General features: G+C 39.3%; 1 protein-coding gene across 1 annotated transcript; it reads right to left on the minus strand.

Annotated features, from left to right (window-relative positions):
- Positions 1-805: 805 nt before the first annotated feature.
- vstm2l (V-set and transmembrane domain containing 2 like) lies at positions 806-21,351 on the minus strand. The gene is made up of 4 exons (XM_041034564.1): positions 21,218-21,351; positions 2,419-2,588; positions 1,378-1,422; positions 806-1,114 (listed from the first exon to the last, which is right to left on the minus strand). The coding sequence occupies exons 1-4, from the start codon at positions 21,330-21,332 to the stop codon at positions 806-808; spliced, it is 639 nt and encodes a 212-aa protein (XP_040890498.1). The 5' UTR covers positions 21,333-21,351.
- Between the last annotated feature and the right edge of the window lie 2,934 nt (positions 21,352-24,285).

Consider the following 24,285-nt stretch of genomic DNA (forward strand, 5'->3'; position numbering starts at 1 on the left):
AGCACAGAGTAAACTTTATTTTTAGCGACAACAGTTAAAGTCTACAGTGCCAAGTGTGAATATGCACAAGAATTTCTACATTATTTTGACATGATGAAGGCATACATTTGTATTTTAACAAACATTCTAGTCGTGGTTTAGAAAGCTAAACACAATAATTTTCTCTCAAGGTGTTTAACAAAGACTACAGAAATGAAACACTGAAAAGTTTTCAGATAAATGAAAAAAAGCTGAATTTGCTCTTTATTCCTTAGAAAGCATTTACACTGAAATACTGCAGCTTTTGGTGAATGTTTAAGTAAAAGACAGAGGAACATTGCAAAATGAAAGGGTTTGTTCTGTGTCTGTATCAGTGAACCCCAACTTTGCTCTATTTATTATGATAGCTATAATAATTCTTACTCTCTACTGCCATTTACTGTAACTCTGTGAGGAAAGGTTGTAGGTGTTCGGCCACTGAAAGAGTCCTGCTCAAACAAAATAACAAAATAAAAGTGCTCCTTTGTTATTACAGCTTTGCTGTCACATTAACGTAAACTTAATAAACAGGAAAAAGCACAGAGACAAATAAACAACACAACAAAAGATAGAACAAATCATATACACATTCAGTAAAATCATGCCCTTCATTGGCATTCAACGGCATTGGCATCCAAAACAACAATATTAAAGATAGACAAATGAACCATGAAACACAAAGTGTCCAGTTACGACCGACGCCCCAGCTCCGTGGTGTGTTGATGACCGTCCCCCTGTCAGAGATAAGTCATGACCATGCAGACACACATTGGGCAGGCTGCCCACTCTACAGCACACAGCTCTCATTACAGTCAGTGGTGCTGCCAGCTGATCTCCTCTTCAGTTCCCTGCCCTCTGTCTCGTGGTGGGGGTGCGGGTGGTTCCCGTGCGACCGGTGTCCAGGCTCCTGCAGCTGGACGTCATCCAGCCCCTGACTCCTCTCTGGCTCCACCTGGAGGTAGGCGCGAACCCGGTGGTGCTGCGCCACGGTGCCGCTGAAGTCGATGACACGACACTCGTATGTGCCCTCGTCTGATGGCTTGACGCTGGACAGACGGAGCTTATGGGAGATGTTGCTGCCGGCCACTTTTACCACCTAAAGAAGAATCAACATGCATGCCTGCATTTATTTAAAGCATAAAGCATAAATATACACATAAATATATCCTAAATCATTCTCAGCTACACTTTCTCTTAACTTTATTGCCTTTAAGAGTTAATGCACCCATTCATGAATGGAAATAAGTCAGGCAGAAACTCAGGTGTCTTTCATACTCCTGACAACAAAAAGTCTGTTAGTTTTCTTTGATATCGACTTTGCTTTGTGTTGCCTGACAGCTGATGCCGGATCAAACTCACGCTAATTTTGGTGGCATCTCTGGACGTCTGCTCCAGGGGTACAACCTGCACAAAAATAAGGATGATGCATTAGTAACAAAAAGCTGCACTTTTCTAAAATTAAAAAAAAAAAAAAAAGAAAAAATCTCATAGGAGCATAATATTACAGTGGATGAACATTTTTGAAGTTTTTTTTAACAAACCTTCCTCAGATTGCTGATCTATCATTTTCTCTGGTAGTTGAGCGTTTCTCAGCGTTTGTCTGTACATATGCATGCATGCTTATATATGCATGTTTAAATGTGTGTGTATGAGCACACACTCTACAGCACGTAATCATCTGAGCAGGAGTGTGTCTGTGAGTGTGTATTCACAGGCACAGAGGTATTCTTTTGGGCATAGGTATGAATTATGCATGGAGCAGACAGAGATTTTGAAAATCTATTTCTTTCTCAGCGCCAATTATAGTGTCTAGAGGCACAACAGGGGAGCCTGAGTTCCCCCATGATGGGAGAGAGTCAACCTGTTCCCCCAGTGCTGGCAAATGCTAATCAGCAATTATCCCTTCGTTTCCGTGCTAGAGGGTTTCTGCCATGGCTAATATTGCATTTCCCTCTGCCTGATAGACAGTGAGCTTTAGGTTGAGTCCGAGTAGTTGGGTCCAAATAAACTTGCAATGCAGAAACTGAAAATGGGCTTTGTAAGTCTACTTAACGGTTTAAAAAAGAAAAAGATTTAACCTTAAAGAAAAAAATATGGGTTGCTGAGTAAAATTATCGCCAAAAAAGTCCTCTCAGAAATCGGGAATGTGAAAATAGCTCGGTCATATATAGTGTTATGATAGGCTGCTTTAAAGCACTAACCATTTTCTTTTCGATTTACAGGGAACCACTAAATATACTGTTTGGATTTATTTAAACATGGGTAAAACACAAAGACTGAGTTGCCTACTCACATATATACATGTAAGTTGAGCAGTTAAAACCTATATCAAGATAAACACTGAGCTTGTAGCTCAATGAAAAGCTCAAGAAAAACCATTGCTTTTCCCTGGCGGCTTACATAATTAGTGATCTGGGGTGACTTCTCTTGCCAGGTTCTGTGGTCCTTGATGTACCACCACTGGATCTCCAGGGAGTAGGAGGGAGAGCCTGCCCCACGGAAGGAACAAGCCATCTCTACATCCTCACCGCTCTGCGTCGTGATGTCGTGTGGCACCTCTGTAAAAAGAGCTGAGAGAGGAAAAAAAAGAGAGGAAAGATAAGGGAAATGATGGACTTGAGACATCCTCAAAATAACAGATAGACAAATACTCAAGGTTTTTATTTTTCAGAGTGCCGACCAGTTTCACTGGTGACATTGCTTATCACATTTCAGCAAGAGAAAAACTGCACGACATACAAGAACAAGGTGTTAGCAGCCAGTTCATTTAGGTAAGGAGTAATTCACAGAGAATTTATCAGCGGAACAAACCACACTGAAAAAAATGTTTTGTTGAATTAACTCTTTTAATATTGAAAGTGAATGCAATACATTCAGCTAAATCTTGACGGGAGACCCCGTGCACTAAAGTAAGGCACATGTGCTACACACTCTTTCTCAGGTAGATTTTATCAGAATGTTGATCCTGGTGTGAAGTGCTGGTGGTGATGTGTGTGGTATGAACATTTGGAGGAGGGGGTGAAGGAGAGAAGACACACTGTGATCGTGTATTTGATTTATTGAATTTAACTTGTGTTCACCTGTCTCCTTTGTTGCACTTCTTCCTCCGTCAGACCAGGAACAGCCAAACCTGAGCTGGAGCGGTCCATTTGGTTAAATAGGGGGGTTCACAGGGGAAGAAACCAAGTGTGGTAGAGTGGGAGGGGTGTTTTGTCTTTTGTGGTGAAATGACCTGTATAAGTATCTTGTTTAAAAAGAAATACGTGTTTTTAAAGTAAGTTTAACTGAACTTCTATTTGATAATATGTTATTTAGTATTGGGATTATTGTAAGTGTGCTGGAAGAGATAATTGATATTGATTTCTTGGTGCAGTCCACCAGTATAAAAGTGAGGAGGCTGTGGTGGCCGGAGCCTAAAGGAGAGAAGCACAGCTCCTGAACACAGCTCCAGATTATAGCTCCTGCCATGTGCCCAAACTTTAAGGGTATAGCCAGAAAAGCAGTTTAGGGCAAGTTCTTTTGTTCTGTATTATTTTGATTCTTCTTGAGAAGTGCTCTTGAATTTTTTTCCCCTTTTTGCTTACTTTTATCTTTCTGGTTGGCCCGATGTGCATTTTTTCCTGTGAAGTTTTTTTAACAAGACTCTAATTTTGTCAAATAAAATGGAATTGGGAATTGCGCCAGACTGCCACAACTCACTGTTGTATACTGGGTTTCTCGGCCACCCCCACATCTACATATGCATTTTGATTGTTTTAAAAAAAAATGTGAATTTAATTAACATATTTTACATAATGTAGAATAAAATAATTTAATTTAATGCACAATAACAAATTATGTAACCACAATATATGAATTCCATAATGAATTTAAGTAAATTGAACATGGATTTAGTTAGAATTACTAAGGAAATCAGAGTAACAAATACTCAGAATTTTTGTGCTGAAACTACTTACATAATTTATTTGAAATTACTCAAAAATCTTAAGTACAGCCAACTTAAAAAATATGTCTAGATTTAGATGAATGTATTGTGTGCAACCACTTTCAATATTAAAATTGAGTAAATTCAACTAAACATTTTTTTCAGTGCAGTATTACTTATTAAATGTGTTGCCCAGGTGGCAACCATCCCTTCTTTGTAATTTCTCTAGAAGTAAGTGAGGCAAGACCTTTTGCAAATTGAACAATCTTTTGTTTTTGTTTCTTCAGTGTGAAGAAAACAGAACATAACCTGAACTGAAAGGGTGTCAAGAACATTACATAATCCTTCTGCTGGTGGTACAGCAGCCAGAGCCGAACATTTTGAATCGTCACTGCACTTGAAACCCACGCAGCTAAGGTCAACCACCTACACCGCCGACATAATTTTCTCTGGACCAGTTTTCAGCAATGGTCATTAACTCATCATAACAGCACATTTTCCATCACATATCTGACTCACTCAGTGTGTGTGTGGGGGGGGGGGGGGGGCACTTTGTCACCTCTCTTGTCTGTAGAAACACAGACAAAATGGACACAAAAATGACCAAAATACTCCAATGTGTAAACACACATTCAGCTTTTACAGTGTTTGAAGAAACAAAGAAGAAAAACAGGGAAAAAGAAAACATGAATCAATTAAAATTAGATTCAGGGACATACAGTATATAACTTGGCAGTAGATTAGAAACTGTTCTTTTTCCCATATGTTCTAGTGTTTGAGATGTGTTAAATAATATATGCATTATGTATATCATATATTATGTTGCTATTACAACTTCATCATTCATTTGAAGTAATGCCTCTTTTTAGCCTTGTTTTGGTCTCTACCAGCTCATCACAGAAATTTTCATAATTGCTAAATTGATATCTCTTGTTCTCTATGTTCACTAGTTAGTTGCAAACTTTTTATGTCAGCTGTTTGGGGCAGGTGGGTGTACAGCCGGTTTATCAGAGGTTGTTTGGTTAAAAAAAAACAGTTGCCTGTTGCTGCTAGAGATTATGTTAATGAGAGCAGAGGGGGTGCAGGCCCTAGGATGAATAGTATGATGGAAAGAAGAGGGTTGAGAAAAGAGGACTGGTGGAGGAGAGGGTTTTGGTATCGTTTGACTGACTGGGCCCTCAGGAGTCATGCCCTTGATGCACCGCTGCTTGCGGCCAGGCAGTGGCCTCATTTGTCATGAGCAGACATACTGTAAGGATGGAGCTGTACGGAGGCCAAGAAGGATAGAGGAAGAGGAACAAGAGGAAAAGAGAGAAAAGAAGGATGGAGGCCAGAGGTGAACTGAGGCGAGTGGGGAGAGGAAAGATGGAAAAGTGAGGAAAAGTGATAGGAAAGACTGAGAGACGAGCTGAAAAGCAGAGTGACTAACCACAAATACACACACAGCGATAAGAGTCCAGTCAGTCCACTTAACACTACCTTGTTGTTGCAGTAAAACCTTTTCCTTTCATCATGCCAAGCATTGTAAACAATGCACGAATACCACTTTCATTTTATAAAATGTTCACTGTCAGTGTTTTTTTCTTACATTTTCAGAATGAACATACCTTCCAAATGTTCAATATCAATATTTGTCAGTGAAAAACACAGCACACACAGCACGTAGCTCAATTAATGTCCTCTCATTATTGGCTCGGCTGAAAACTGCACCTGCATTCAGAGACTGAAGTAAAGACTAACACAGCCCACATTACCAAAAAGCTTCTGAGTCATCTTCTGAGTGCCACAACCAAAGCATTTAAATAATTGTGTATATGTTTAATTCTTCAGCCAAGAGATAAAGTATTGACAAAGTGTCTCCATATTAAGGATTTAAACCCTTGAAATGTCTTCCTGATTATGTAAGGTGTTAAAATAACAGCACATGCTTTTGTCATGGCAACATGAAGGTCCATTATGTATGAGCACGCTCTAGCCACTTCAAAATAACACCTCCTTATACTTTTCTGTCTAGCTCAAATTCTCCTGAGACTGAAAAATAACAGGTGAGATAAGGATACATTTCAGTCAAATGCGGTCTATCTCTCCAGTCCTGTTCCATCTCCCTCTTTCAGTGCGAACTGTTGTGGATTTTCTTCCGTCTTTTACGACTACACAAATTTTATCAAAACTTTCACTTCTGGGTTTGTAGGAACCAAATCAAAGACTCGGGAGGACAAAAAATTGAATACTGAATCACACAATTTTAAATCTTCAAATAACAGAGAGTACAAAGTACATATCTGCCATTGTGAAGGGTCTGGAGAACCAAGAATCTCTTTTCCAAGAGATAATCTTTTAACCCTCTTACCCCATGCTCCTCCTAGAGGAATGAAATATTACCGATTACTCAACTGTTACAGACAGGGTTGTCTGATTGGTCCAACTGTTAAATACTGCTAGGAAAACACCTAATTATCTGGGCTGCTTGTCCTTATCAGGACAGTTTCCACCTGCGCACTGGTACAGTTATGATTAAATGTACCATTTCCATCTATGAGTAATATGCTTTATTGAATATATATCAGGCCAAGTATTGATGTCATGAACATCACAGTTTCCTTCAGCAGAATCCATGTGAGGGTGATGACAGATACAAGCAACATGGAACAGCAGGTATCAGCTGAGGCTGAAAGTTCATTTTTTAACTTGGAAACGTCAATCTTAATGCAAGGTCCACTTCCTTGCTTTTTCTGGACCTTTCAATAACATCTTGTGGTCCTCATCAACACCCAGACAACTCGATCTACTGATAAAGACTGTGAGATGCAGTTAAAGCTCCAGAAAAAGCTAAAAACTAAAAGCTAAAACTTTTAAGTTAAGCATTTAGAAGTGAAAATAAAATATATTTAATTTGAGAGTTGATTCTTGCACATATTAATCTTTCCATCGTTTACATGCCAGTTAAGCAAAAGTAGAGGGTGAGAAGGAATATGCCACATTGATTGTACATATTATATACGGTATAGTACCAAAGATTAAATATTTAAACATTTCATTGAACTGAGTTGAATTATCTGCATGCACAAACCAGCACAGGCGTTTTACAAGTATGTATTACTAGGATTTCTGGTTTGATTCTTCTGCTGTGGTGTAAAATAAAATTCCAAAGGTGAAACAAATTGAAAATGGGCATTTTACAAATATGTTTGACTGTGTCACTTTAAACTGTCAAACTATCACTAGACTCTAAGACAGATACAACAGCAAAACAGAAGGAGACACAGATAACTAGCCACTGAAGCAGCCATATAAATGTTTTTCTGGGCCCGATTTTTGAGTCCTGTGCAGCTCTGTGAAAAGGAAAAAGAGACAATCAGTGCTCCTGCACTGATTCTTTGTGATTCGGCTGCACAGTGGGACACATTTTCTGGGACAGTTTCCTGTAGCGCTAACTATTCCTTCAATGCCAGTGTAGACTGTAATCACAGCTGGCATAATGATTCATTTTCATCTGATGATGCATGGCTTTCCTGATGGCAGGAAAATCAGCGTGGCAGCATAACAAATCACTCCAATCTGTACTGAGCAAGTCCAAGAGATTCAAAAATAGCAACATTTACTTTAAAGTTAAAGGATTCAGAAGATAAACTGAAGCCAGACCTAAAATCTCTGAACATACAAGAGGAGCTATTTTAGATGTATCGACACCACCTATGCTATAATTCTTAAGCAGCCAATTATTTCTGGAATTTTACACAGTGAGACTAAATCAACACCTGGTGTTTCCTCATGGTTTCATGCCAAGGATCCTTGCTCGTGTAACAGCACTAACTTTATGTTTGAAAAAACACTCAAAGGTGTCGTATGTGTAAAAAAAACTTTCACTTCTTATTGAGTCATCTTCTTATTATTTCTTTCCCTTTATATTTTCCCCTTTACATCTCATTATTCAATATGGCACTCCATCCCTCAGCTATCTGATGAAGAGCACAGAAGGTGTGACAAAACTTATCATAATGTCTTGTAATAATGTGTTTTGAACATATGGTGGCAGAGCTGAAGCCTGGAATAGCCGAGAACTTCGCTGTGCATAAAATATATAAGAAAACAACAAGGAGGTGGCATTTCAATCATATGGGTTTTCTTAGTATTCGATGCAGGTGCTACTTTTTTTTTTTTTTGTCCTCCAGATACAGTATCAACAGCTAACGGCAGAGCACAGACAGCAGCATCTGTCACTTTGAACAGACTGTGTTCCTGCAGACAAAAACGAAGTTTGTGGGGCACACACAGCAAAACACACAAAACAAGCCAGCATAAAAATGGATGATATGGACAAATATACCGTCTAAAGTGACTAAAGCAATGCTCAAATTATTATCTTATTACATGATTCGTTGAATGAATGTGAATGAAATGAATAGATTGCTAAACCCCTTTGCTAAACTGTGTCAAATCACAGCTAGCTACAGCAGTCACGTAACCCAGCCTTATTTCTGAAGGGATTTTTCATAATACATTTTTTTGCAAGGTTGAAGGTTACATTAAAAGAAAAATCTCTGCTATGTTATGTCATGTTATTTTCATTCTTTCTCCAGTGTGTGGAAGCAGGTCCTGGATGCTGCGATACCAGAGTTCAAGCTAATCTTTGCAACTCTTCTTTTTTGAATTTGGGGAAGTACACTCCAGCAACCCAAACCCAACTCATTATATGAGTGTTGAATATAGTTATATCATGACATAGTAAAACATACCGTTATTTAAAAAAAATGCAATCAATAAAACTTAAATCAAACCCCTGTTTTGCTTGTCCACGTAGCAGGTAAACCTTTAACTTTAGGTTAAATTAGAATGAAAATAAAAGCCTCATCTTAGATTTTTATCTGATCAAACTTAAACTAGGCTTTTTCCTGAAACCTGTTAACTTTTGCTTCTAAATTCCTTTATCTAAACATCGTGTGTAGCATCCTGTACGCTATTCTCAGATTAAAATGGCGAAGATGGAGACTGTTTTCAACCATCTCACAAAGCTAACGTTAGCTTAATCAGCTACAGCTGATAAAATCTGCTAGTTTTCATTTAAGCCAACAAAATGGACTGTTGACGGCTAAAAATGAGAAGCTGGCTTTTGTTTGCCTCTGTCTGAAATCAAGAACACAGCGTCCTGAACATTTTTGACAAGTGCTTCCTCCATTGTTGCTCCATTGTAAACTGCACACGTGCCGTGTTTGCTGTAGTCAATTTGCAAGTAGATATTTAGCTGGTTAGAGTTTTAAAACTATTTAAAACATTATGTTGTTTGGCCTTGATTAACATCATAAAAGCAATGTTTTTGGCTTCTGCTTCCTACACCATTTATTTTTAATTTATAGACGTAACAACTGACTAATCAAGGCCAAATTTGATTGAGATTTCGTTTATCTTTTACCTCTAGTGTATATCATTGTTTGCAAAAGTCTTCCTTGGTGCCTATTCAAATATAAACCAGTCCTTTTCCACAACTTACAACCAAAGTATAGTATGAAGGAGAAATGGTGAAGAATTAATGAAGCTAGCTGAGTCTCCACAGCCATTTGAAACCACAGTGTGTGAAGTCAAAGTCGAGTCAAGGAGAGAGCTGCACAGGGAGTCCTGAAATACACTCGGGAGTCCAGAGCTACAGCAGGACAGGCTTATAGCTGCAAGGTAATTCCTGCACTTTCTCATTTCCCCAGCCAGCCAATAAGACCCCGATTCTGCAAACGCAAGATTTTTCTCAATTTTCCACCTCTTTCTTCCTCTTGTTTAAATCCTTTCTTCGCTCTTTCTCTCCCCTGCTGTCCCTCTCGCCGGCTCAGTAACATCTCCCACAAATCTCCCCCTCCTGTGTGTTGAAAATACTGCATTTTTACTCTTCCACTCTCCCTTTTCTATTGGCCCTTTCATTCTTACTTTTTACCTATTAGCGCTTCTACCTCTTTTTTATTTTCACTGAGACTTCTTCTATACTCTCGCCTCCCTTCCTCCTTTAATTCAGTTCCCCTCTTTATTTTCTCCTCCTCTCTGTGCCTCTCTCGCTGAGTGGGCAGTCTGTGTGTGTTGGCTCTCTGGTGTCTGGCACAAAGAGATGCTTCCAACACTCTCAGAGTAGCTCACTACATCTCCTGGAGCCTTGCCCACTGGTGCTGGCAGGTGTTCAGCATCCTGGGAGACTTACCCAGTGTGTGTGCCTCACTGTGTGTGGTGCCCTATGACTTGTATTCAACACCCAGTGATGTCTGTGTGTTTGTGTAACTGTGGATTTGAAATGCATGTTTAATGGTGTAATGGGTAACATTGACATGCTGTCACAAATGAACCATAATGAATGAACAAGGTGTCTGTATAACTATTGGAGGAGAAAAGGCTCTCTCCAAATATCATCCTGCAACACCAATCACACATGTGGTTTCTCTCTCATACACACAAAAACACACACACACACACACACACACACACAGATCAATGTCTTCCAACCACACAACCAAAGCACAGAGGATCACAACAATCTGAAAAAAGAACAAAGCACAAAACTCTTCTCCCCAGCAGGTGGAAGAGGAACAGAAAAATGAAAAAGAATTTATGGAAGAGTCCCCACACTATGACGGAAGCATTATATATATATATATATATATATATATATATATATATATATATATATATATATATATATATATATATTTTTTTTTTTTTTTTTTTTTTTTTTTTTATTTGTCACAGATGAAATACAATTACTGTTTAGGCTCACTGACTCCATCATGTAATTAACTTTGTTTAAAAAAAGGCTAAATGTAGACACAGCAGGGAGATCAAAAGATGTTAGAGTATGCAAAAAAGGCTACAGCTGCAAAACAAATAATCCTCCATCTCTATTGATACCACCGTCTGTCCAAAATTGGTAAAAAAAAAAAAAAAAAAAAGTCACTGCTGGTCTACAGCTTTTTAGGGGTTGGTTAAGTTGCTCATGTGCAAACATTTTTACCAACAAAAACTGTACCATGTGCAACCTTGTGGTGGAACACAAGCAAAGGTTTATTCAGAATATCGAGTGGATATATAATGAAATCAGAAATAGAGGGAATGATTGTGTGAGAGACGTCACTGAGTGAGGCAGAGGAGAAACAGAAAACACATGTAATTAAGCTCAAACAATATCTTGCAAAGGGCAGGCTACTGTGGAGTGGGGTAATTAATTAATTATTGGTGAATTAAACAAAAATAATCCCAACTGTTTTTGCTGTTTTTACTAGCTCCCGCAATTGAACTGCAAAAACATGATTAAAAACAAAACAATCCTACAAAAAAGCCGTTTTACAACTGGTAGATATATTTCCAACCGTATACACCCAAATAGATGATAAGGTCAAAAGCAGTCATGTAGTATAATCAGTTAAGTTTATACAGAGTACAGATTAATCCCTAATGAACAAAAATGTTCGTTGTATCCCTAGGTAACAATATCATAAAAGTGCAGCAACAAATACAGTTGTGTGCACATCCACAGAACCTCACTGGGTCAAGTTTTGGACAATAAAATAAAATGAAAACACAGAAGTATCTGAGAACAACAAGTTATTTTGACCAAGCTGGGAGAGCTAAAGGCCTCAGCTCTTCTCTAAACACGACAAGAAAGGCAATTATCCCCACTGCTGTATTACAGTCTACACTAACCCTCTGCCCTGTCAGTCTTTGTGCTTGTAAATGGAGTTACAATATGCATCCTTCAGTTTCTCTCTTCACTAATGGATATGGCTTCTTCACTCGTCTGTCGAAAAGCTCCATTAAAGTTTTTTTATTTTTATGGAACTTCGACATGTTGACAGTGAAACGTTCTGGGTTTTTGTCGCAAATGTGCATCAGAGCTTTTTGCTGCTTTTTGAAATTTGGCAGAAGAACTTTTCACTACCTCATTCATGCTGTAGGCCTTGAGATGCAAAGGCTAAAGAGAATAAAACTGTTTTTAAAGTGCTACATCATTCAGTAAAACATTATTATTTTAATAGCTCTGACGCTGGATGCAAGAAGATCTGCTTTTAATTAAAGTTTAAACCCATTACCATATGTCAATGCAATTTTGCATTCTAAACATATAATCTCTATTTTTTGTTAATGATTTTATGATAAATACTGCATGGGTATTTAAAAGCTGGGTGAAGATCAGATTTCACACTCTAGTTTAACTATTTGCTTTACACTAATTTAGCGAGACTAATCACCAGCTCACTTCCACTTACTCCTCTTTTATCTCTTACTCTTACTTGCTCTACTCTTCAACATGTCAAACATTTCTGAGGTCCTTCTTTTCTGTAAACTGCTGCGATCAGTGTCAATGTGGATATTCACACAAATGTTGAGAATTAATTATATGAAAAATGGCACCATACTGATCGCTGAAAAGCCTAAAAAACTGAGGGAAGATCCAAAATTTGTTGGACATGGTGGTGGAGAGACTTGGACAATAATGACTCTAAGCTCTACAGAGAACTGGAGGTGAGGACAATTTGCCATTAATAACAAGAAAATATGAGTTGAGCTGAATCCCTGTACAAAAATGAAATTTCCCTGTTCTTGTTCAAACCAAGGCAGCAGAACTGTGTCTGTGTGACAGAGTACAAGGAAATTGTGATTCTTAATTTCAGTTTTTAACATATTTATATTCACCAAATAATAAAGTCAGATTTCATCAGCAGGCAACTGCCATTAATAACAAGAAAATATGAGTTGAGCTGAATCCCTGTACAAAAATGAAATTTCCCTGTTCTTGTTCAAACCAAGGCAGCAGAACTGTGTCTGTGTGACAGAGTACAAGGAAATTGTGATTCTTAATTTCAGTTTTTAACGTATTTATATTCACCAAATAATAAAGTCAGATTTCATCAGCAGGCAACTGAATACTATCCATTACAACTCAGTTTCTACTAAAGCTAACTAAATATGGTTTCTATATACTGTATGTGCCTCTCTGTGAATGCTCCTCAGATTACGGATCCAACTACTGTAAAACAAATACTTAAAAAGTTTTGGCTTTTTGTAGCATGGTACAGGTTCAATATTTATCTAAGTTATCTGTTTGTCTCACACTTACCAACCCACCAACTCATCTTTTGTTTCCTCCTCATGTGCCCCTGATATCTGCCTGCTGTATGTAAAGCTCAGTCTGTGAAGGGATACCACGATTGCACCTGTCGACTAAATCTGACACGTGATGATGTAGTATGACAGGTTGCAAAAACATTTGACAATCAACTTGTTTCTCGTCCTTCACAGATTATTATTAGGTATTACTAAAATTATTTTTTACAATGTTCATATGTATCACAATGAAGTAACTGTATGGAAAAAAACACTAAGTGCTAAAATGGATGTTCAGTGTAATGTACTGTGTTCAACCTCAAAGGACAAGTGTGTAGGATTTAGTGGCATCTAGTGGTGAGGCTGCAGATTGCAACCACCTGTACCCCACCTCTCATCCCTACCTTTCCAAGCGTGTAATAGAAACTACGGTGGCCTTACAGTAACGTGAAAATGCGAAAGTACCTCTCTTGGCTCTGGGCTACTGCAGAAACATGGTGGGCATCATGGAAGTGGACCAGCTCCCTATGTAGATACGAAGGGCTCATTCTAAGCTAATGAAAACCCAACGATTCTTTGTTTCAGGTGTTTATACACTAATGAAAACATAATTATGAACATTACATTCCATTTCTACCAGTAGATCCCCCTAGATCCTACACACTGGTCCGTTAAGTGTGCTTTACATTAAAAAAAAAAAAAAAAAAAAATGTGTAAAACAAAAATGTCCATGGACAGTTGATAGACAGTAATTGAATGGTTGATTCTAGGATCCATAACAAACAGTGTCACAAATGCAAAGATGTTATGACCGTTATAACAGATACACCCCTGAAGCTTCATGCATACATCCCAAATTATCCAAATCTCCAAATCATGCGGTGCCTAAACTAATGCCTCATCTTCCTGCCTTTCCTGTCCTTCCTTCTCCTCCTCCTCCTCTTCCTTCTCGTCCCGGCTTTATCGATCTGGCTGTTGTCAAATTGCCAGTTGCCGTTCAGTTTTCTATGCACCCTCTTCAACCTGCCTGTGAAACACGACTTGTTGACAAACACACCGTCTCCCGGTGAGTGCTGTGCCGACGTCAGGTCCTGACAAGCCTGCTCAGCAGACATCCAACTGTTTCCTGACTTTAATCACAGTAGCATCACCAGAAATCAATCCCATAACCTTGGAAGAATGCTAAATCAAAACAAAAGCTGACTCCACTGGTAAATTTTCATGACCACAAACTGGCAGAGAAAAGAGTGAAAACATGTACTTCTGAGGTGAATATTGACTTTTCAGGGAAATCTCAAGCCCACTGGTTTGTCTCATTTACAATGCTATAGAGCTGGCCCACAATGAGTTCACCTGGCTTGGCCTTTTCTAAGTAGAGATTTTCATAAGGGCTGTACTGTCAGAACCACCTTCCAGTAGAGGCAGGGGACCCCTGTTTGAAGATGCAAGTACAGTGCATGCATTTTTAAAATGGTCTTCCTGGGCATTTTTCACTATATTGCTCAGAGAGCAGTGATAGAAGAGAGGCCACAAGAACACATAGACAGCTGCTCGCTATCCAGGGAAGACTCATTAAAAATGGAAAGGGAAGAGAAAATAATGAAAGAAAGCAATGCGATGGAGGACATAAATATATAAACAAATGCATGTGCACTGTTCAAGCCCAAAAGAGACCTCTCTAGTATTTTCTCACGTCAGGTCCCAGGGAAAATGAGAGAGATCCATCCAGCCTGAGTGCCACTGTGAGGTCAATCCATCGATCCTCTCTTTCCCTCTCGCCCTCCCTCCCTGCTGTGGCGGGAGCTTGAGCTGTTTGAGGTTGACTAAATTACAGAGGGCTTATTAGCATGGACAAGAAGCAAGTGTGACATCCGTATCTTTGCTTCTCCGTGGTTGTGTGTGTGTGTGTGTGTGTGTGTGCTTGTGTGTGAACAGGAGAGTGTGAGTCAGAGAGGCGTGCAGCGTGAGCTTGCCACCAACCCTGAAAGCTTCTGCTTTTCTTTGTCAAGCCATTAAAGTATGATGCTTGTATTAGTCTGTACTTTACTTATAGTCAACATATCACATGAGACCAAAGCCAATAATGAGTTAGTCCGTTCTCTCTACGTTTCCTAGAGCTGCTACTAGAGCTGTCACTTTTTATTTGAAATCTGAACTGTTGTTTAAACATGGAAAAAAAGACATATCCATTCAATTTCAAACTCTTTGTACTCCAGTGGGAGGTGTTTCTAAAATTCACTGTCCATCTGTTTGCTGGCTTGAAATGCAACTCCCTTTCAGTAACACTAGCTGGACACTCAGACAAGACAGCAAAGGCACTGCAAATGATTGGGACATGGTCAGAATTGATTTTCCATGCCAAAATGTCCCCGTCCGCTGAAAAAATAGGGAGGCTAGCGAGCTAATAACAGTGTTCCACAAGCTGAAAATTATACAGAAATTCTACCGTCTAAATAACTTACGATCATCATTTTGTCTGTTTCCATTTTCTTTTCTGACACTAAAAGAAAATACAAATGTAGAAACAATGTTTTCAACGTCTGTGTGAATGTTGGCATATATCTCATAGTCGTGTACAGGTACTGAAAGAGTAAAGACACAGAGAAGGCATTTGAAATGATGCCCTGGTAGCTGGAAGATGTGGAAATCCTTCTCAAAGTTAAGTGCAAACATTTTTCATCTGAAAAGGTGCCACCTTACAGGGACGGCTAGTAAAATCGGGTTCATTAACTCAATACCTCTATTTGAGTCACATCCGTAGGGCACTGAAGAGAAGAAATGAATCACTGAGAAGAAAAAAAAAAAAAAAAAACAGTAAATAGCAAGACGTAAAAATCCAGCTTAACATCATAACTTCCACCAAGGTGCATGTAAATAGCCCGTGAACAGAAGCCGTGGGGGAAGAGGTATTTCGCTAATTTGATGAATGGCTTTAATAATCAGGGAAGCCCCGAGGGAACGGTGGATGAAACAACAAGAAGCTCCTGTAATAAAAAGACCTGCTGCAGATATTTATCTTGATCTTAAAAAGCTTTAATCCTGCGTGCAGATAACCAACTAGAGGAAGAAGTCATGTTTGGTTAGTGAATATGGGAAAAACCTCATGTATCTTGTACAGGCTTAGAAACACGTTTTTAAATTTTCACCCAATGCCAATGAAAAGATTATTATTTAGCAGCCAGATTAAGTTTGTTTTATTAATTTACTGTATTCTCTGTTTACAGTGTTCCTACGCTTCTTACAGTCTCAGTCAAATGTTATTCCTGCAGTTACTATCACCCTGACTTACTGCGTCGAGGGATTTCGGTACAGCACAGTTACAGTACAAGCGACAGCCTATAACCAAATGTGGGGAAATAAAAACACAACAATGACAAAGTAGTCTTGGAATTTGTCAATAACGCTGTATTTGGTTTAGAATCAGTGGCGGGGCAAACAGACAGGAGTCTCCTTAGGGAAATAATCACTTGCTGAGAGACCTTCAACCTCATTCAAGGTGGAAGGTAAAATAATGAAATAAGAATGGAGCCAGCAATCAAGCAAGCAGCTGTCTGCCTGTTGCCGCCGATACTCTGGGTCTGAGGAGTGAATTTTTCATAGCCCATGGGACACAAGACTCAGAGACTATTTCTGCCTTTCCTGCCAGTGTGTGGGCAACACAAAGTGGCACGTATTGTTGACAACACATGCCCGAGCTCTGGGGCATTTTCGAGAACGCACACTGTACTCCATCTGTACTCCCCGGGGGATGAAAGACAACATTATGTTCGGTTCTAGTATGTTGCCCTTGGGAACCTTTAAGTGATGTGTGATTTCATGAGATGGGACAGTTGAGTGCAAGAGCTCTGTGCCTGGCATTGATGTGTCCAATCTACAGCGATCCACAGAACGAAAATGGAAGCTGAATTAAAGCTGAGGCAGTTTCACCTTCATTGAAGTAATGCTGTATGTTGAAGTATGGCTGTAATGTAATAAAATGTATTGTCAACATATTTCAGTTCAAGTGAGTCTAAATGAGCTTAAACAACTAGGACCTTATCAAAAATGCACTATACAGTATTTTCTCCATTCTCCAACCATCTGAGGCAGAGTCCTTTACTTTCACTGCGCCTTAAACTGCACCTTAAATGCTGAAGGTGTCCACGCTGTGGACTATATGCAAGGACAAGATAAGGACCTACACAAAGATAAATTTCTCAGGATCTTTTCTGGTCCCTTTCAGTTTCAGAGACATTTCTTCAGTGTCAAGAAAAACATACTATCTTCCTCTCTCTGGTGGTTAAGGGTTAGGGTTAGGGTTAGGGTTAGAGCTCTTTAAAGAGCTGATTCGGCTGGAAATTAATCAACAATTTTGATGATCTTTAAACTTTCCAGCACAAAAGCCAAAACAATCCCTGATTCCAGCTACAATAAAATGGGAATATTTACTGTTATGTTTTTGGTTGAATAAAATAATTTGAAAACAACACCCTTAACAAAATGTGATGGGCATTTCCATCTTTTTTCCAACATATTATTGAACAAGACGATAAATTGGTTGTTGCAGAAAATACTCTGCAGTCGAATTCCTAATGAAAACAATGGGCTGTTACAGCCCAAGTTGTTATGCTGCCCTTTTGTTTTTATAGCAAAGCGACAAGAGTATCTGGCTCTTTTCTTAATTGGACAAACCTTAAGCAAAAGTTCATGTTTAATGAAAGAGCTAATCAACAATGAATGACTCTGAATACCCAGTTTAATCAAGATTTCTGTCTGAAAATGTGCTTTTATTAATAATTTCACAGAAAGATCAGTGGAATAGACAGAGACTTTTTCATCAATGGGTCATGACAAACACACCAGAGATGACTGCATCATCAGGGGAAGCAGCTGACAAGTCGCGACATGTTAAAATTTACTCCTGTCTCCAGCATCCTCTTGAGGTGAGCATTGTTTCAACCATCTTTTCACTCCCTTGCTCTCTCTCCTACCGAGCCTCTGCCAGCACCCTCTGCTGTGACAGTATGACTGTACAATCTGTTGCCCCCCACCCCACCCCCTCGCACAGCCAGAGCTCCATTAAATTGAAAGCCAATGCAAACTGCCTGGGCTGGCCGTCCTCATTAAGAGGACACCAAGCAGAGGACTGGCAGAGGATCCCAGACACTTTGGAGGCCTAATGAATTGGTACACGCCCCCACACTGTGAAAGCGGTTCGCTCACGATGGATAACAGGATGAGCGCTGCCAAAGAGCACTAACACTGCCATGGCTTGCGCTGGAAATGTTCAGAATTTATGATGAAAACACGCGGCTTTATCATCACTTTGCATTATACGCCGTCTACAGGGACAAGAACTCACACACAAGACCACACAAGCACAAACAACACCAACTGTTAGGTCTTTTCTCTGTCCTCACCACTAAGACTCCGCCCCCAGGGGCATGACAGGTGAGAATCATGCCTCTGACACATGTGGCGCACAACTGCGGTGACAGTACTGATCCATCTAACCTGGGCATATAATTGTGCATCACAGGTGATTCGATCTACACTTCAAGTGGAAATTGGGGTCCAGGGGATGACCGGGCCCAAACCAGATGCACTTAGCTGAAACAAATGAGCCTGAGCTGAATCTAACAAGCACTCTTCGGAACAGTGCATCCAGCCTCTCTGCTCCACATGAAGGCTCAGCTCCCCTCTGTTTGGGCAATTTATCAAAGAGCCAGATGTTAAAAAAAAAAAAAAAAAAAGAATCTCCTGAGGATTATTTAACCATAAAGATACCAAAACTCTCTTTTCTGGTACTGGAGCTGCTGTTATTTAAAAGTGAAAGTGGAGGGCTCTACTCCCTGAGGCGTTTCTTCTTCATGGCCAGTCTGACACGCAGAGTGGGAGAAAGAACACAACGATTATAGCCAGTTCTAATTAACTCCCTTTGGGACAAATGCTGCTAATTGATTTTCTAACCTGTCCAAGACAGTCAATCCATTTAGAACCGCTGCACTCATTTATAGTGATTGAACTAAAGCTAACTTGCTAAGCAGAAAGGGCTCAAGGGACAGCTGGTGAGACACTGTGATGAAGTGGTTATCACGCAATTTAATTAGATAACAGTAAATCCATGTTTGGACCTGCTGGAGGAAGGTAGAATTGCAAGTAGGTGAAAATGTCAATCATGTTTAAAAAACACTGGTACTGATACAGAGTTGTTCTAATTTTCTTTTCTTTGGGCAGAATTAAGAATTTCTCTTTTGAAAAAGTTGCCACTGTGTAAAGTTAATCTGAGCTAAAAAAAAAAAAAAAAAAGTTATTTTCAGCAGCTGTCTGATCGCTTAGCTTAGCAAACAGAAACATATTTGAGGGGCAGGGTCAATATCTGTTACTACTATCACTATACACTAGACATCCTCAAAGACAGAGATGTGGAATGGCATTTATACTGAAGGACCCTGTACAGCAAGCTGTAAGAAACAGAATTATATATTTAAACATGAAGATGGCCTTTCTGTTGTGAAACTGGATCTGAATCCAGCTGTTGCTAAGTCCATTTATCTGGGCACCCCCCTCCTTTAATTAAAAGAAAATACAGTTTTACTGCAGGTTTTCACAGGCTAGTTTTATGGTCTGTCTAATCACAGCAAGCAAATCAGAGTCTCTGGAAGGCAACAGCACAAATAGGGGATGTGGTCAAGAACCAACCACAGAGTTTTGTCTCAACACCCAACTGTGAATATGAATTATGATAAAGGTGCTACAGTACAGTAACAGAAACCCTTCACCCACCTCCATAAAAAGCACAAAGTGCAGCCCAGAGGCCCTCTCTCCTTTGGGTGCCTACAGGAACTGTAATTTGTCTCAAGAACACTGAAGGCACATGCCCTTGTGCTTTTCTTTCTTGTTTTTATGGTTCACCTTGGCTTGTATTACCTTACAAGTTGATATTTCATGTCCATCAAAGTAAACCCCCAGCCAAATCTAGGTTGCAGGCTTTTTAACATAAATTAATCTGTGTTAATTTTTAAAGTTGACATACTGCACTGTTGCTCTTGTGTGAGTTTATAGTTCATGTCGACCCTCGCACAGCTGACTTGAAATTAATATTTGTTTTTAGCGTCGTATTAGGTTATTAGGATTCTTGAAGCCTCAGGTAAGAGAGGAACATTTGTGCCACGACAAAGAGTGATGGTTTAAATCCCAGGCTGAGATTTAAAAACTCTCAAATACATAAATGGAGCTGGATATCACGACTAGCTATCAGGCGGTATCTTGAGTTTGCAGTATACAAAGCTAAACCTTATGGTAACAGTTGAGTCAGTATTGTGTTACGTAAAGTTAGACAAAATAAAAACACTTACATTTCCAGGATATGATCCAAACCAGGATAACTGGCTTATCTTAATATCAGAACCAGAACCTCATACAGGTAAACCACCAGTACTTTTAAACTATATTCCAGATCCCACTACAACAGTTGTATAACAGTTTTATCATATATATGAATATATGTTTTTTCCTCTCTCTCTCTGTATATATATATATATATATATATATATATATACACACACACTCAGTTGTGAGTGTTATAAAATAAATGACTATAATATGAAAATGAAAATCCATTTTGTGCTGACATTTAGACCACAGATATCTTAATATTATTATTGTTATAGTTACAGCTGTTGTTTTTCAGAAAGGATTTTATGCAGTAATAATTAAACAGACATTTTGGTCAGTACTGAAAAAGCCTACTGTACACTGGCCTAAAAAAAACCTTTATGCTGTAGATGATTCAGTCAAACAGAGCAGGTTGTGCTGAAACTAATTCTTTATCACTGTGAATGTATGGTATGAATGTGCTATGAGCAGCCCAGCTCTTAATAAGTTATTAAAAGTGATATGTCAATATCAGATCAAAATTCTTCACCAACTTACACAACAGCAACTTTAATTTGGAAATAACTGATAAAAGTGCATATTCAGAAGTTTTATCACAGACAATAATAAGACTACAAAAAAGCTTCACGACAAAAACAAGTAACCAAAAAATAAAATAAAATAAAATAAAATAAAATAAAATAAAATAAATCAGCACCTGATCAAGAATAATCATTGTTCACTGAATCCCACCCAGCCACTCCTCTAGAGTAAAAATCATAATATTAAGGCGCTTCCTTTTGCATTCAAGCTGCCACCAACAAACACAGACACTGAACAACTTACCATTTCCAGAGACATGATTGTCCACCTCGCCGTGCCCGACGTTGAGCGCTGCGTTAAGTTGAATGTAAAGTCCCGCGTACTGTAAAATCCCTATTAACACTCCAAAGGCTCCCATTGCTTCAGCCGGTGTTTTCTAGCAGTTGTATGAAATTGTCACATTAGGTGGAGAGCATTGATAAAATATCCCCCACGGTACCGGGCAGCCCTCAAAGGCATAAAGCTGGAGCTGGAGAGGGAGAGACGCTGCTGCTCCGGCTCGGCTCTCTGCAGGAGGAGATGATGCGGGCCGGCGGAGGCGGAGGGAGAAGCAACGTGGAGGCAGGTGCAGCGGCTCACACCGAGAGTCAATTAGGCGGAGGGATCTCACACAGACGTTAGCGTCCGTGTAAGTTAAATTTCTGCACCGGAGATATCCAGCGAGAGATGATGGTGATAATGTTACAGCCACTGAAGATGGCTACAGGTAAAAAAAAAATGTTTCATGAGACCTTAGTTATGGGATTTCATAAGTTTCACATATTTTTACACAATTTATTTTAAATTCTGTGTTCATTGTTTCACTTGGCTACGTGACAAATCCCCCCTTAGAGACAATAAAATCAGGGGAAAGGTCTAGTTGCATTATGGGAAACTCAGCTATAAACATGAAAGCTAGTTAGTTTAGCTTAGCATAAATACCAGAAACAGCTAGCATCCTTCAAACTACCGACATCTCTAAATTGCTGGAATAAACATATTATATCTCTTGTGTTTCGTTAGAACAAGCATTTATAGATATATAAGAACAACAAATCACCATTTTAGGAGGGGTCGTGTCCTGGACTGTTTCTTGGCTGAACAAGAGCTAGGGACAAATATTGCAACAAAACACAGAATCACCAATTTAATACTTTGGTTTTTGTAAGAGTTTATTAGACACAGAGGTTCTGTACTGGTTTTGTTTCCTTAGGACAGCGGCAGTCTGACTGTTTCCCCATGTTTCCCGTGTTATGCTTAGCTAAGCTAATTAGCTGCTGGCTAAAGCTACATACTATTATCATATCAGAATCAGAAAAACTTTATTAATCCCTGTAGGGAAATTCTTTTGTTACGTACAAACTCCCATTTGAAAATGAAGAAAATTGCACAGAGAATGTGTACACCAAGATATCAGTCTTCCAATGTAATGCATATTATATGCAAGAGGAAAGGAAAATGCAAGGAAAATGTCAAACTACCGTGTATTCTTTAAATTTGTCAATTAGAGTATAGTCTAGCATAGGAATTTGAAAAGATGGTAACGCAGTCTAATCCAGAAACAGTTGCTGTATGAGAGAAAATCTACAATGTCCTTGTCAATAAACTGCCGTCTCCCACCATAATTACTGTATGCATGTGCATAACAGGATTATTAACCCTGGTGTGAGTGTCCCAGATGTTTGCCCATAGGCTCTAATAGTCATGGAGAGAGAAATGATCATTTTGCATTTTAATCATGCAGTGGGATACACCAAAGAATGATTAAAATAGGTGTAGCACAGCTTAGATCAGGGAGTGATGCCAAAGTAATCAAAATTCAAGCCCAATCATATCTATATTTATTTATGTGTATATATTTTTAGATTCACCTTCACACAATACAGTGGTGGGTAAATATGAGTTTGTGTTGAGCTGTGCAGGACTGACAGTACAAACACGGTCTGGGTGCCAGTGAAAAGACAAGTGGCCTTTAGCCAATGCTCTTTCTTTCCCAGTTTGACAGCTAGAAGATTCACATTGTAGCTGAAGGACAATGGTCTCATATAGGAGACACAGAGACAAGGAGAATATTCTCTGTTGTCTCCTTGTGTCTTTGGTATTCTGCAAACATAAATTTTACATAAATTTTGCACCACGGCACAATGAGCACAAATTACATCTCCATGGCAACTTTGCACCAGGGATCAAATACCTCTGACATTTCATGCATATCTCTTGCTTTTATGCAAATGGTGTTGTTTATGTGTATGTTGTTTTTCACTCCAAAATCTCTTTCTTTATATCATATCCAAAAAGACATTTTTTCCCGTTCTCTTTTTAATGGAAAAACAATGTAAAATACATGGCAAGAAAATGATAATGTGATACAAAAAGGTCACAGTATGTCTCTGGGTTTTACTGAGAGAGGTGTAATCCCCTCACATTTGAGGAGCCTGCATACGCATTTGTTTTTGCTTGAGTGTGTAATTAATTATTATCAAAGGCAGGAGCCATTTATCCTGCTGACTTTGATCCATCTGTGCAAGAGCCTGACATGTGGAGCTCACAGCATGCATTTAAGATTTTCTGGTGGGAAAAAAAGATGAACATTTTTTAAAATTAAAGTTTGAACACATTTAAACTGTTATAGTGATCGCCCAGGTTTGTGTAAGTTGTGTTAGAGTCATGCGGGGCCATAAAATCAATTTGTTTGCTCTGACTTTAATGAGGTCTTTAATTCCAAGGCATCTGCTGTCTTCTGTTGGTGTCAGCAATATTGGAAAATGATTTGTATGGGGTTTAGACATGTGGGACCTCCACAGCTAAAAGCCTGCTCCCTCCACGAATGAGCATGAACAGATTCGAGAAGCTCAGAAATCACCTCACAGCCACAAAAGAAAACCAGTTAACCTTAAAGGGGCTTTGAGAAACCCCACAATTTTCACTGTGTGCCTGGTCCGAAAAAGGCTCATATAGCTGTTTAGTTTTCCCCTTGGCTGGTGCTGCTGTCTGCTCCCTTCCTGTGAGTGTCAAGCAGGCTCTCAAGCCCAGAGAACTGTGGGTGAAATTGAAGCTGATGTATGCAGACGTGAGCCCCTAAGACGGACACAACACCTGCCTGGTAGCTCTGAGCTCAGCACCTCCCCAGCACTAACTGTCTCAGACAGCCCCAGCCAGATGAGGTGTGTGTGTGTGTTGGAGATGATGGTTCTACGGCACAAGGCCCGTTAAATGTAAAATGAAGGGAGCGAACTGGGAGTGTGACTCAACCAGGGAGTGGATTTCAAAGCCGACAGCTTCCACTGAAGCTTCATGACATCCATTATTTATTGAGTTCTCTTTGACACATT

The sequence above is a fragment of the Toxotes jaculatrix genome, chromosome 3 (genome assembly GCF_017976425.1).
Source record: "Toxotes jaculatrix isolate fToxJac2 chromosome 3, fToxJac2.pri, whole genome shotgun sequence".
NCBI lineage: Eukaryota > Metazoa > Chordata > Actinopteri > Toxotidae > Toxotes > Toxotes jaculatrix.

Coding starts and splice junctions, on each gene's coding strand:
- vstm2l (XM_041034564.1), bottom strand. CDS start 21,332: ATGGGAGCCTTTGGAGTGTTAATAGGGATTTTACAGTACGCGGGACTT. Junction 2,589..21,217: donor CAATCATGTCTCTGGAAATG/GTAAGTTGTTCA, acceptor TTCCTCTCTCAG/CTCTTTTTACAGAGGTGCCA. Junction 1,115..1,377: donor GAGATGCCACCAAAATTAGC/GTGAGTTTGATC, acceptor ATTCTTCTTTAG/GTGGTAAAAGTGGCCGGCAG.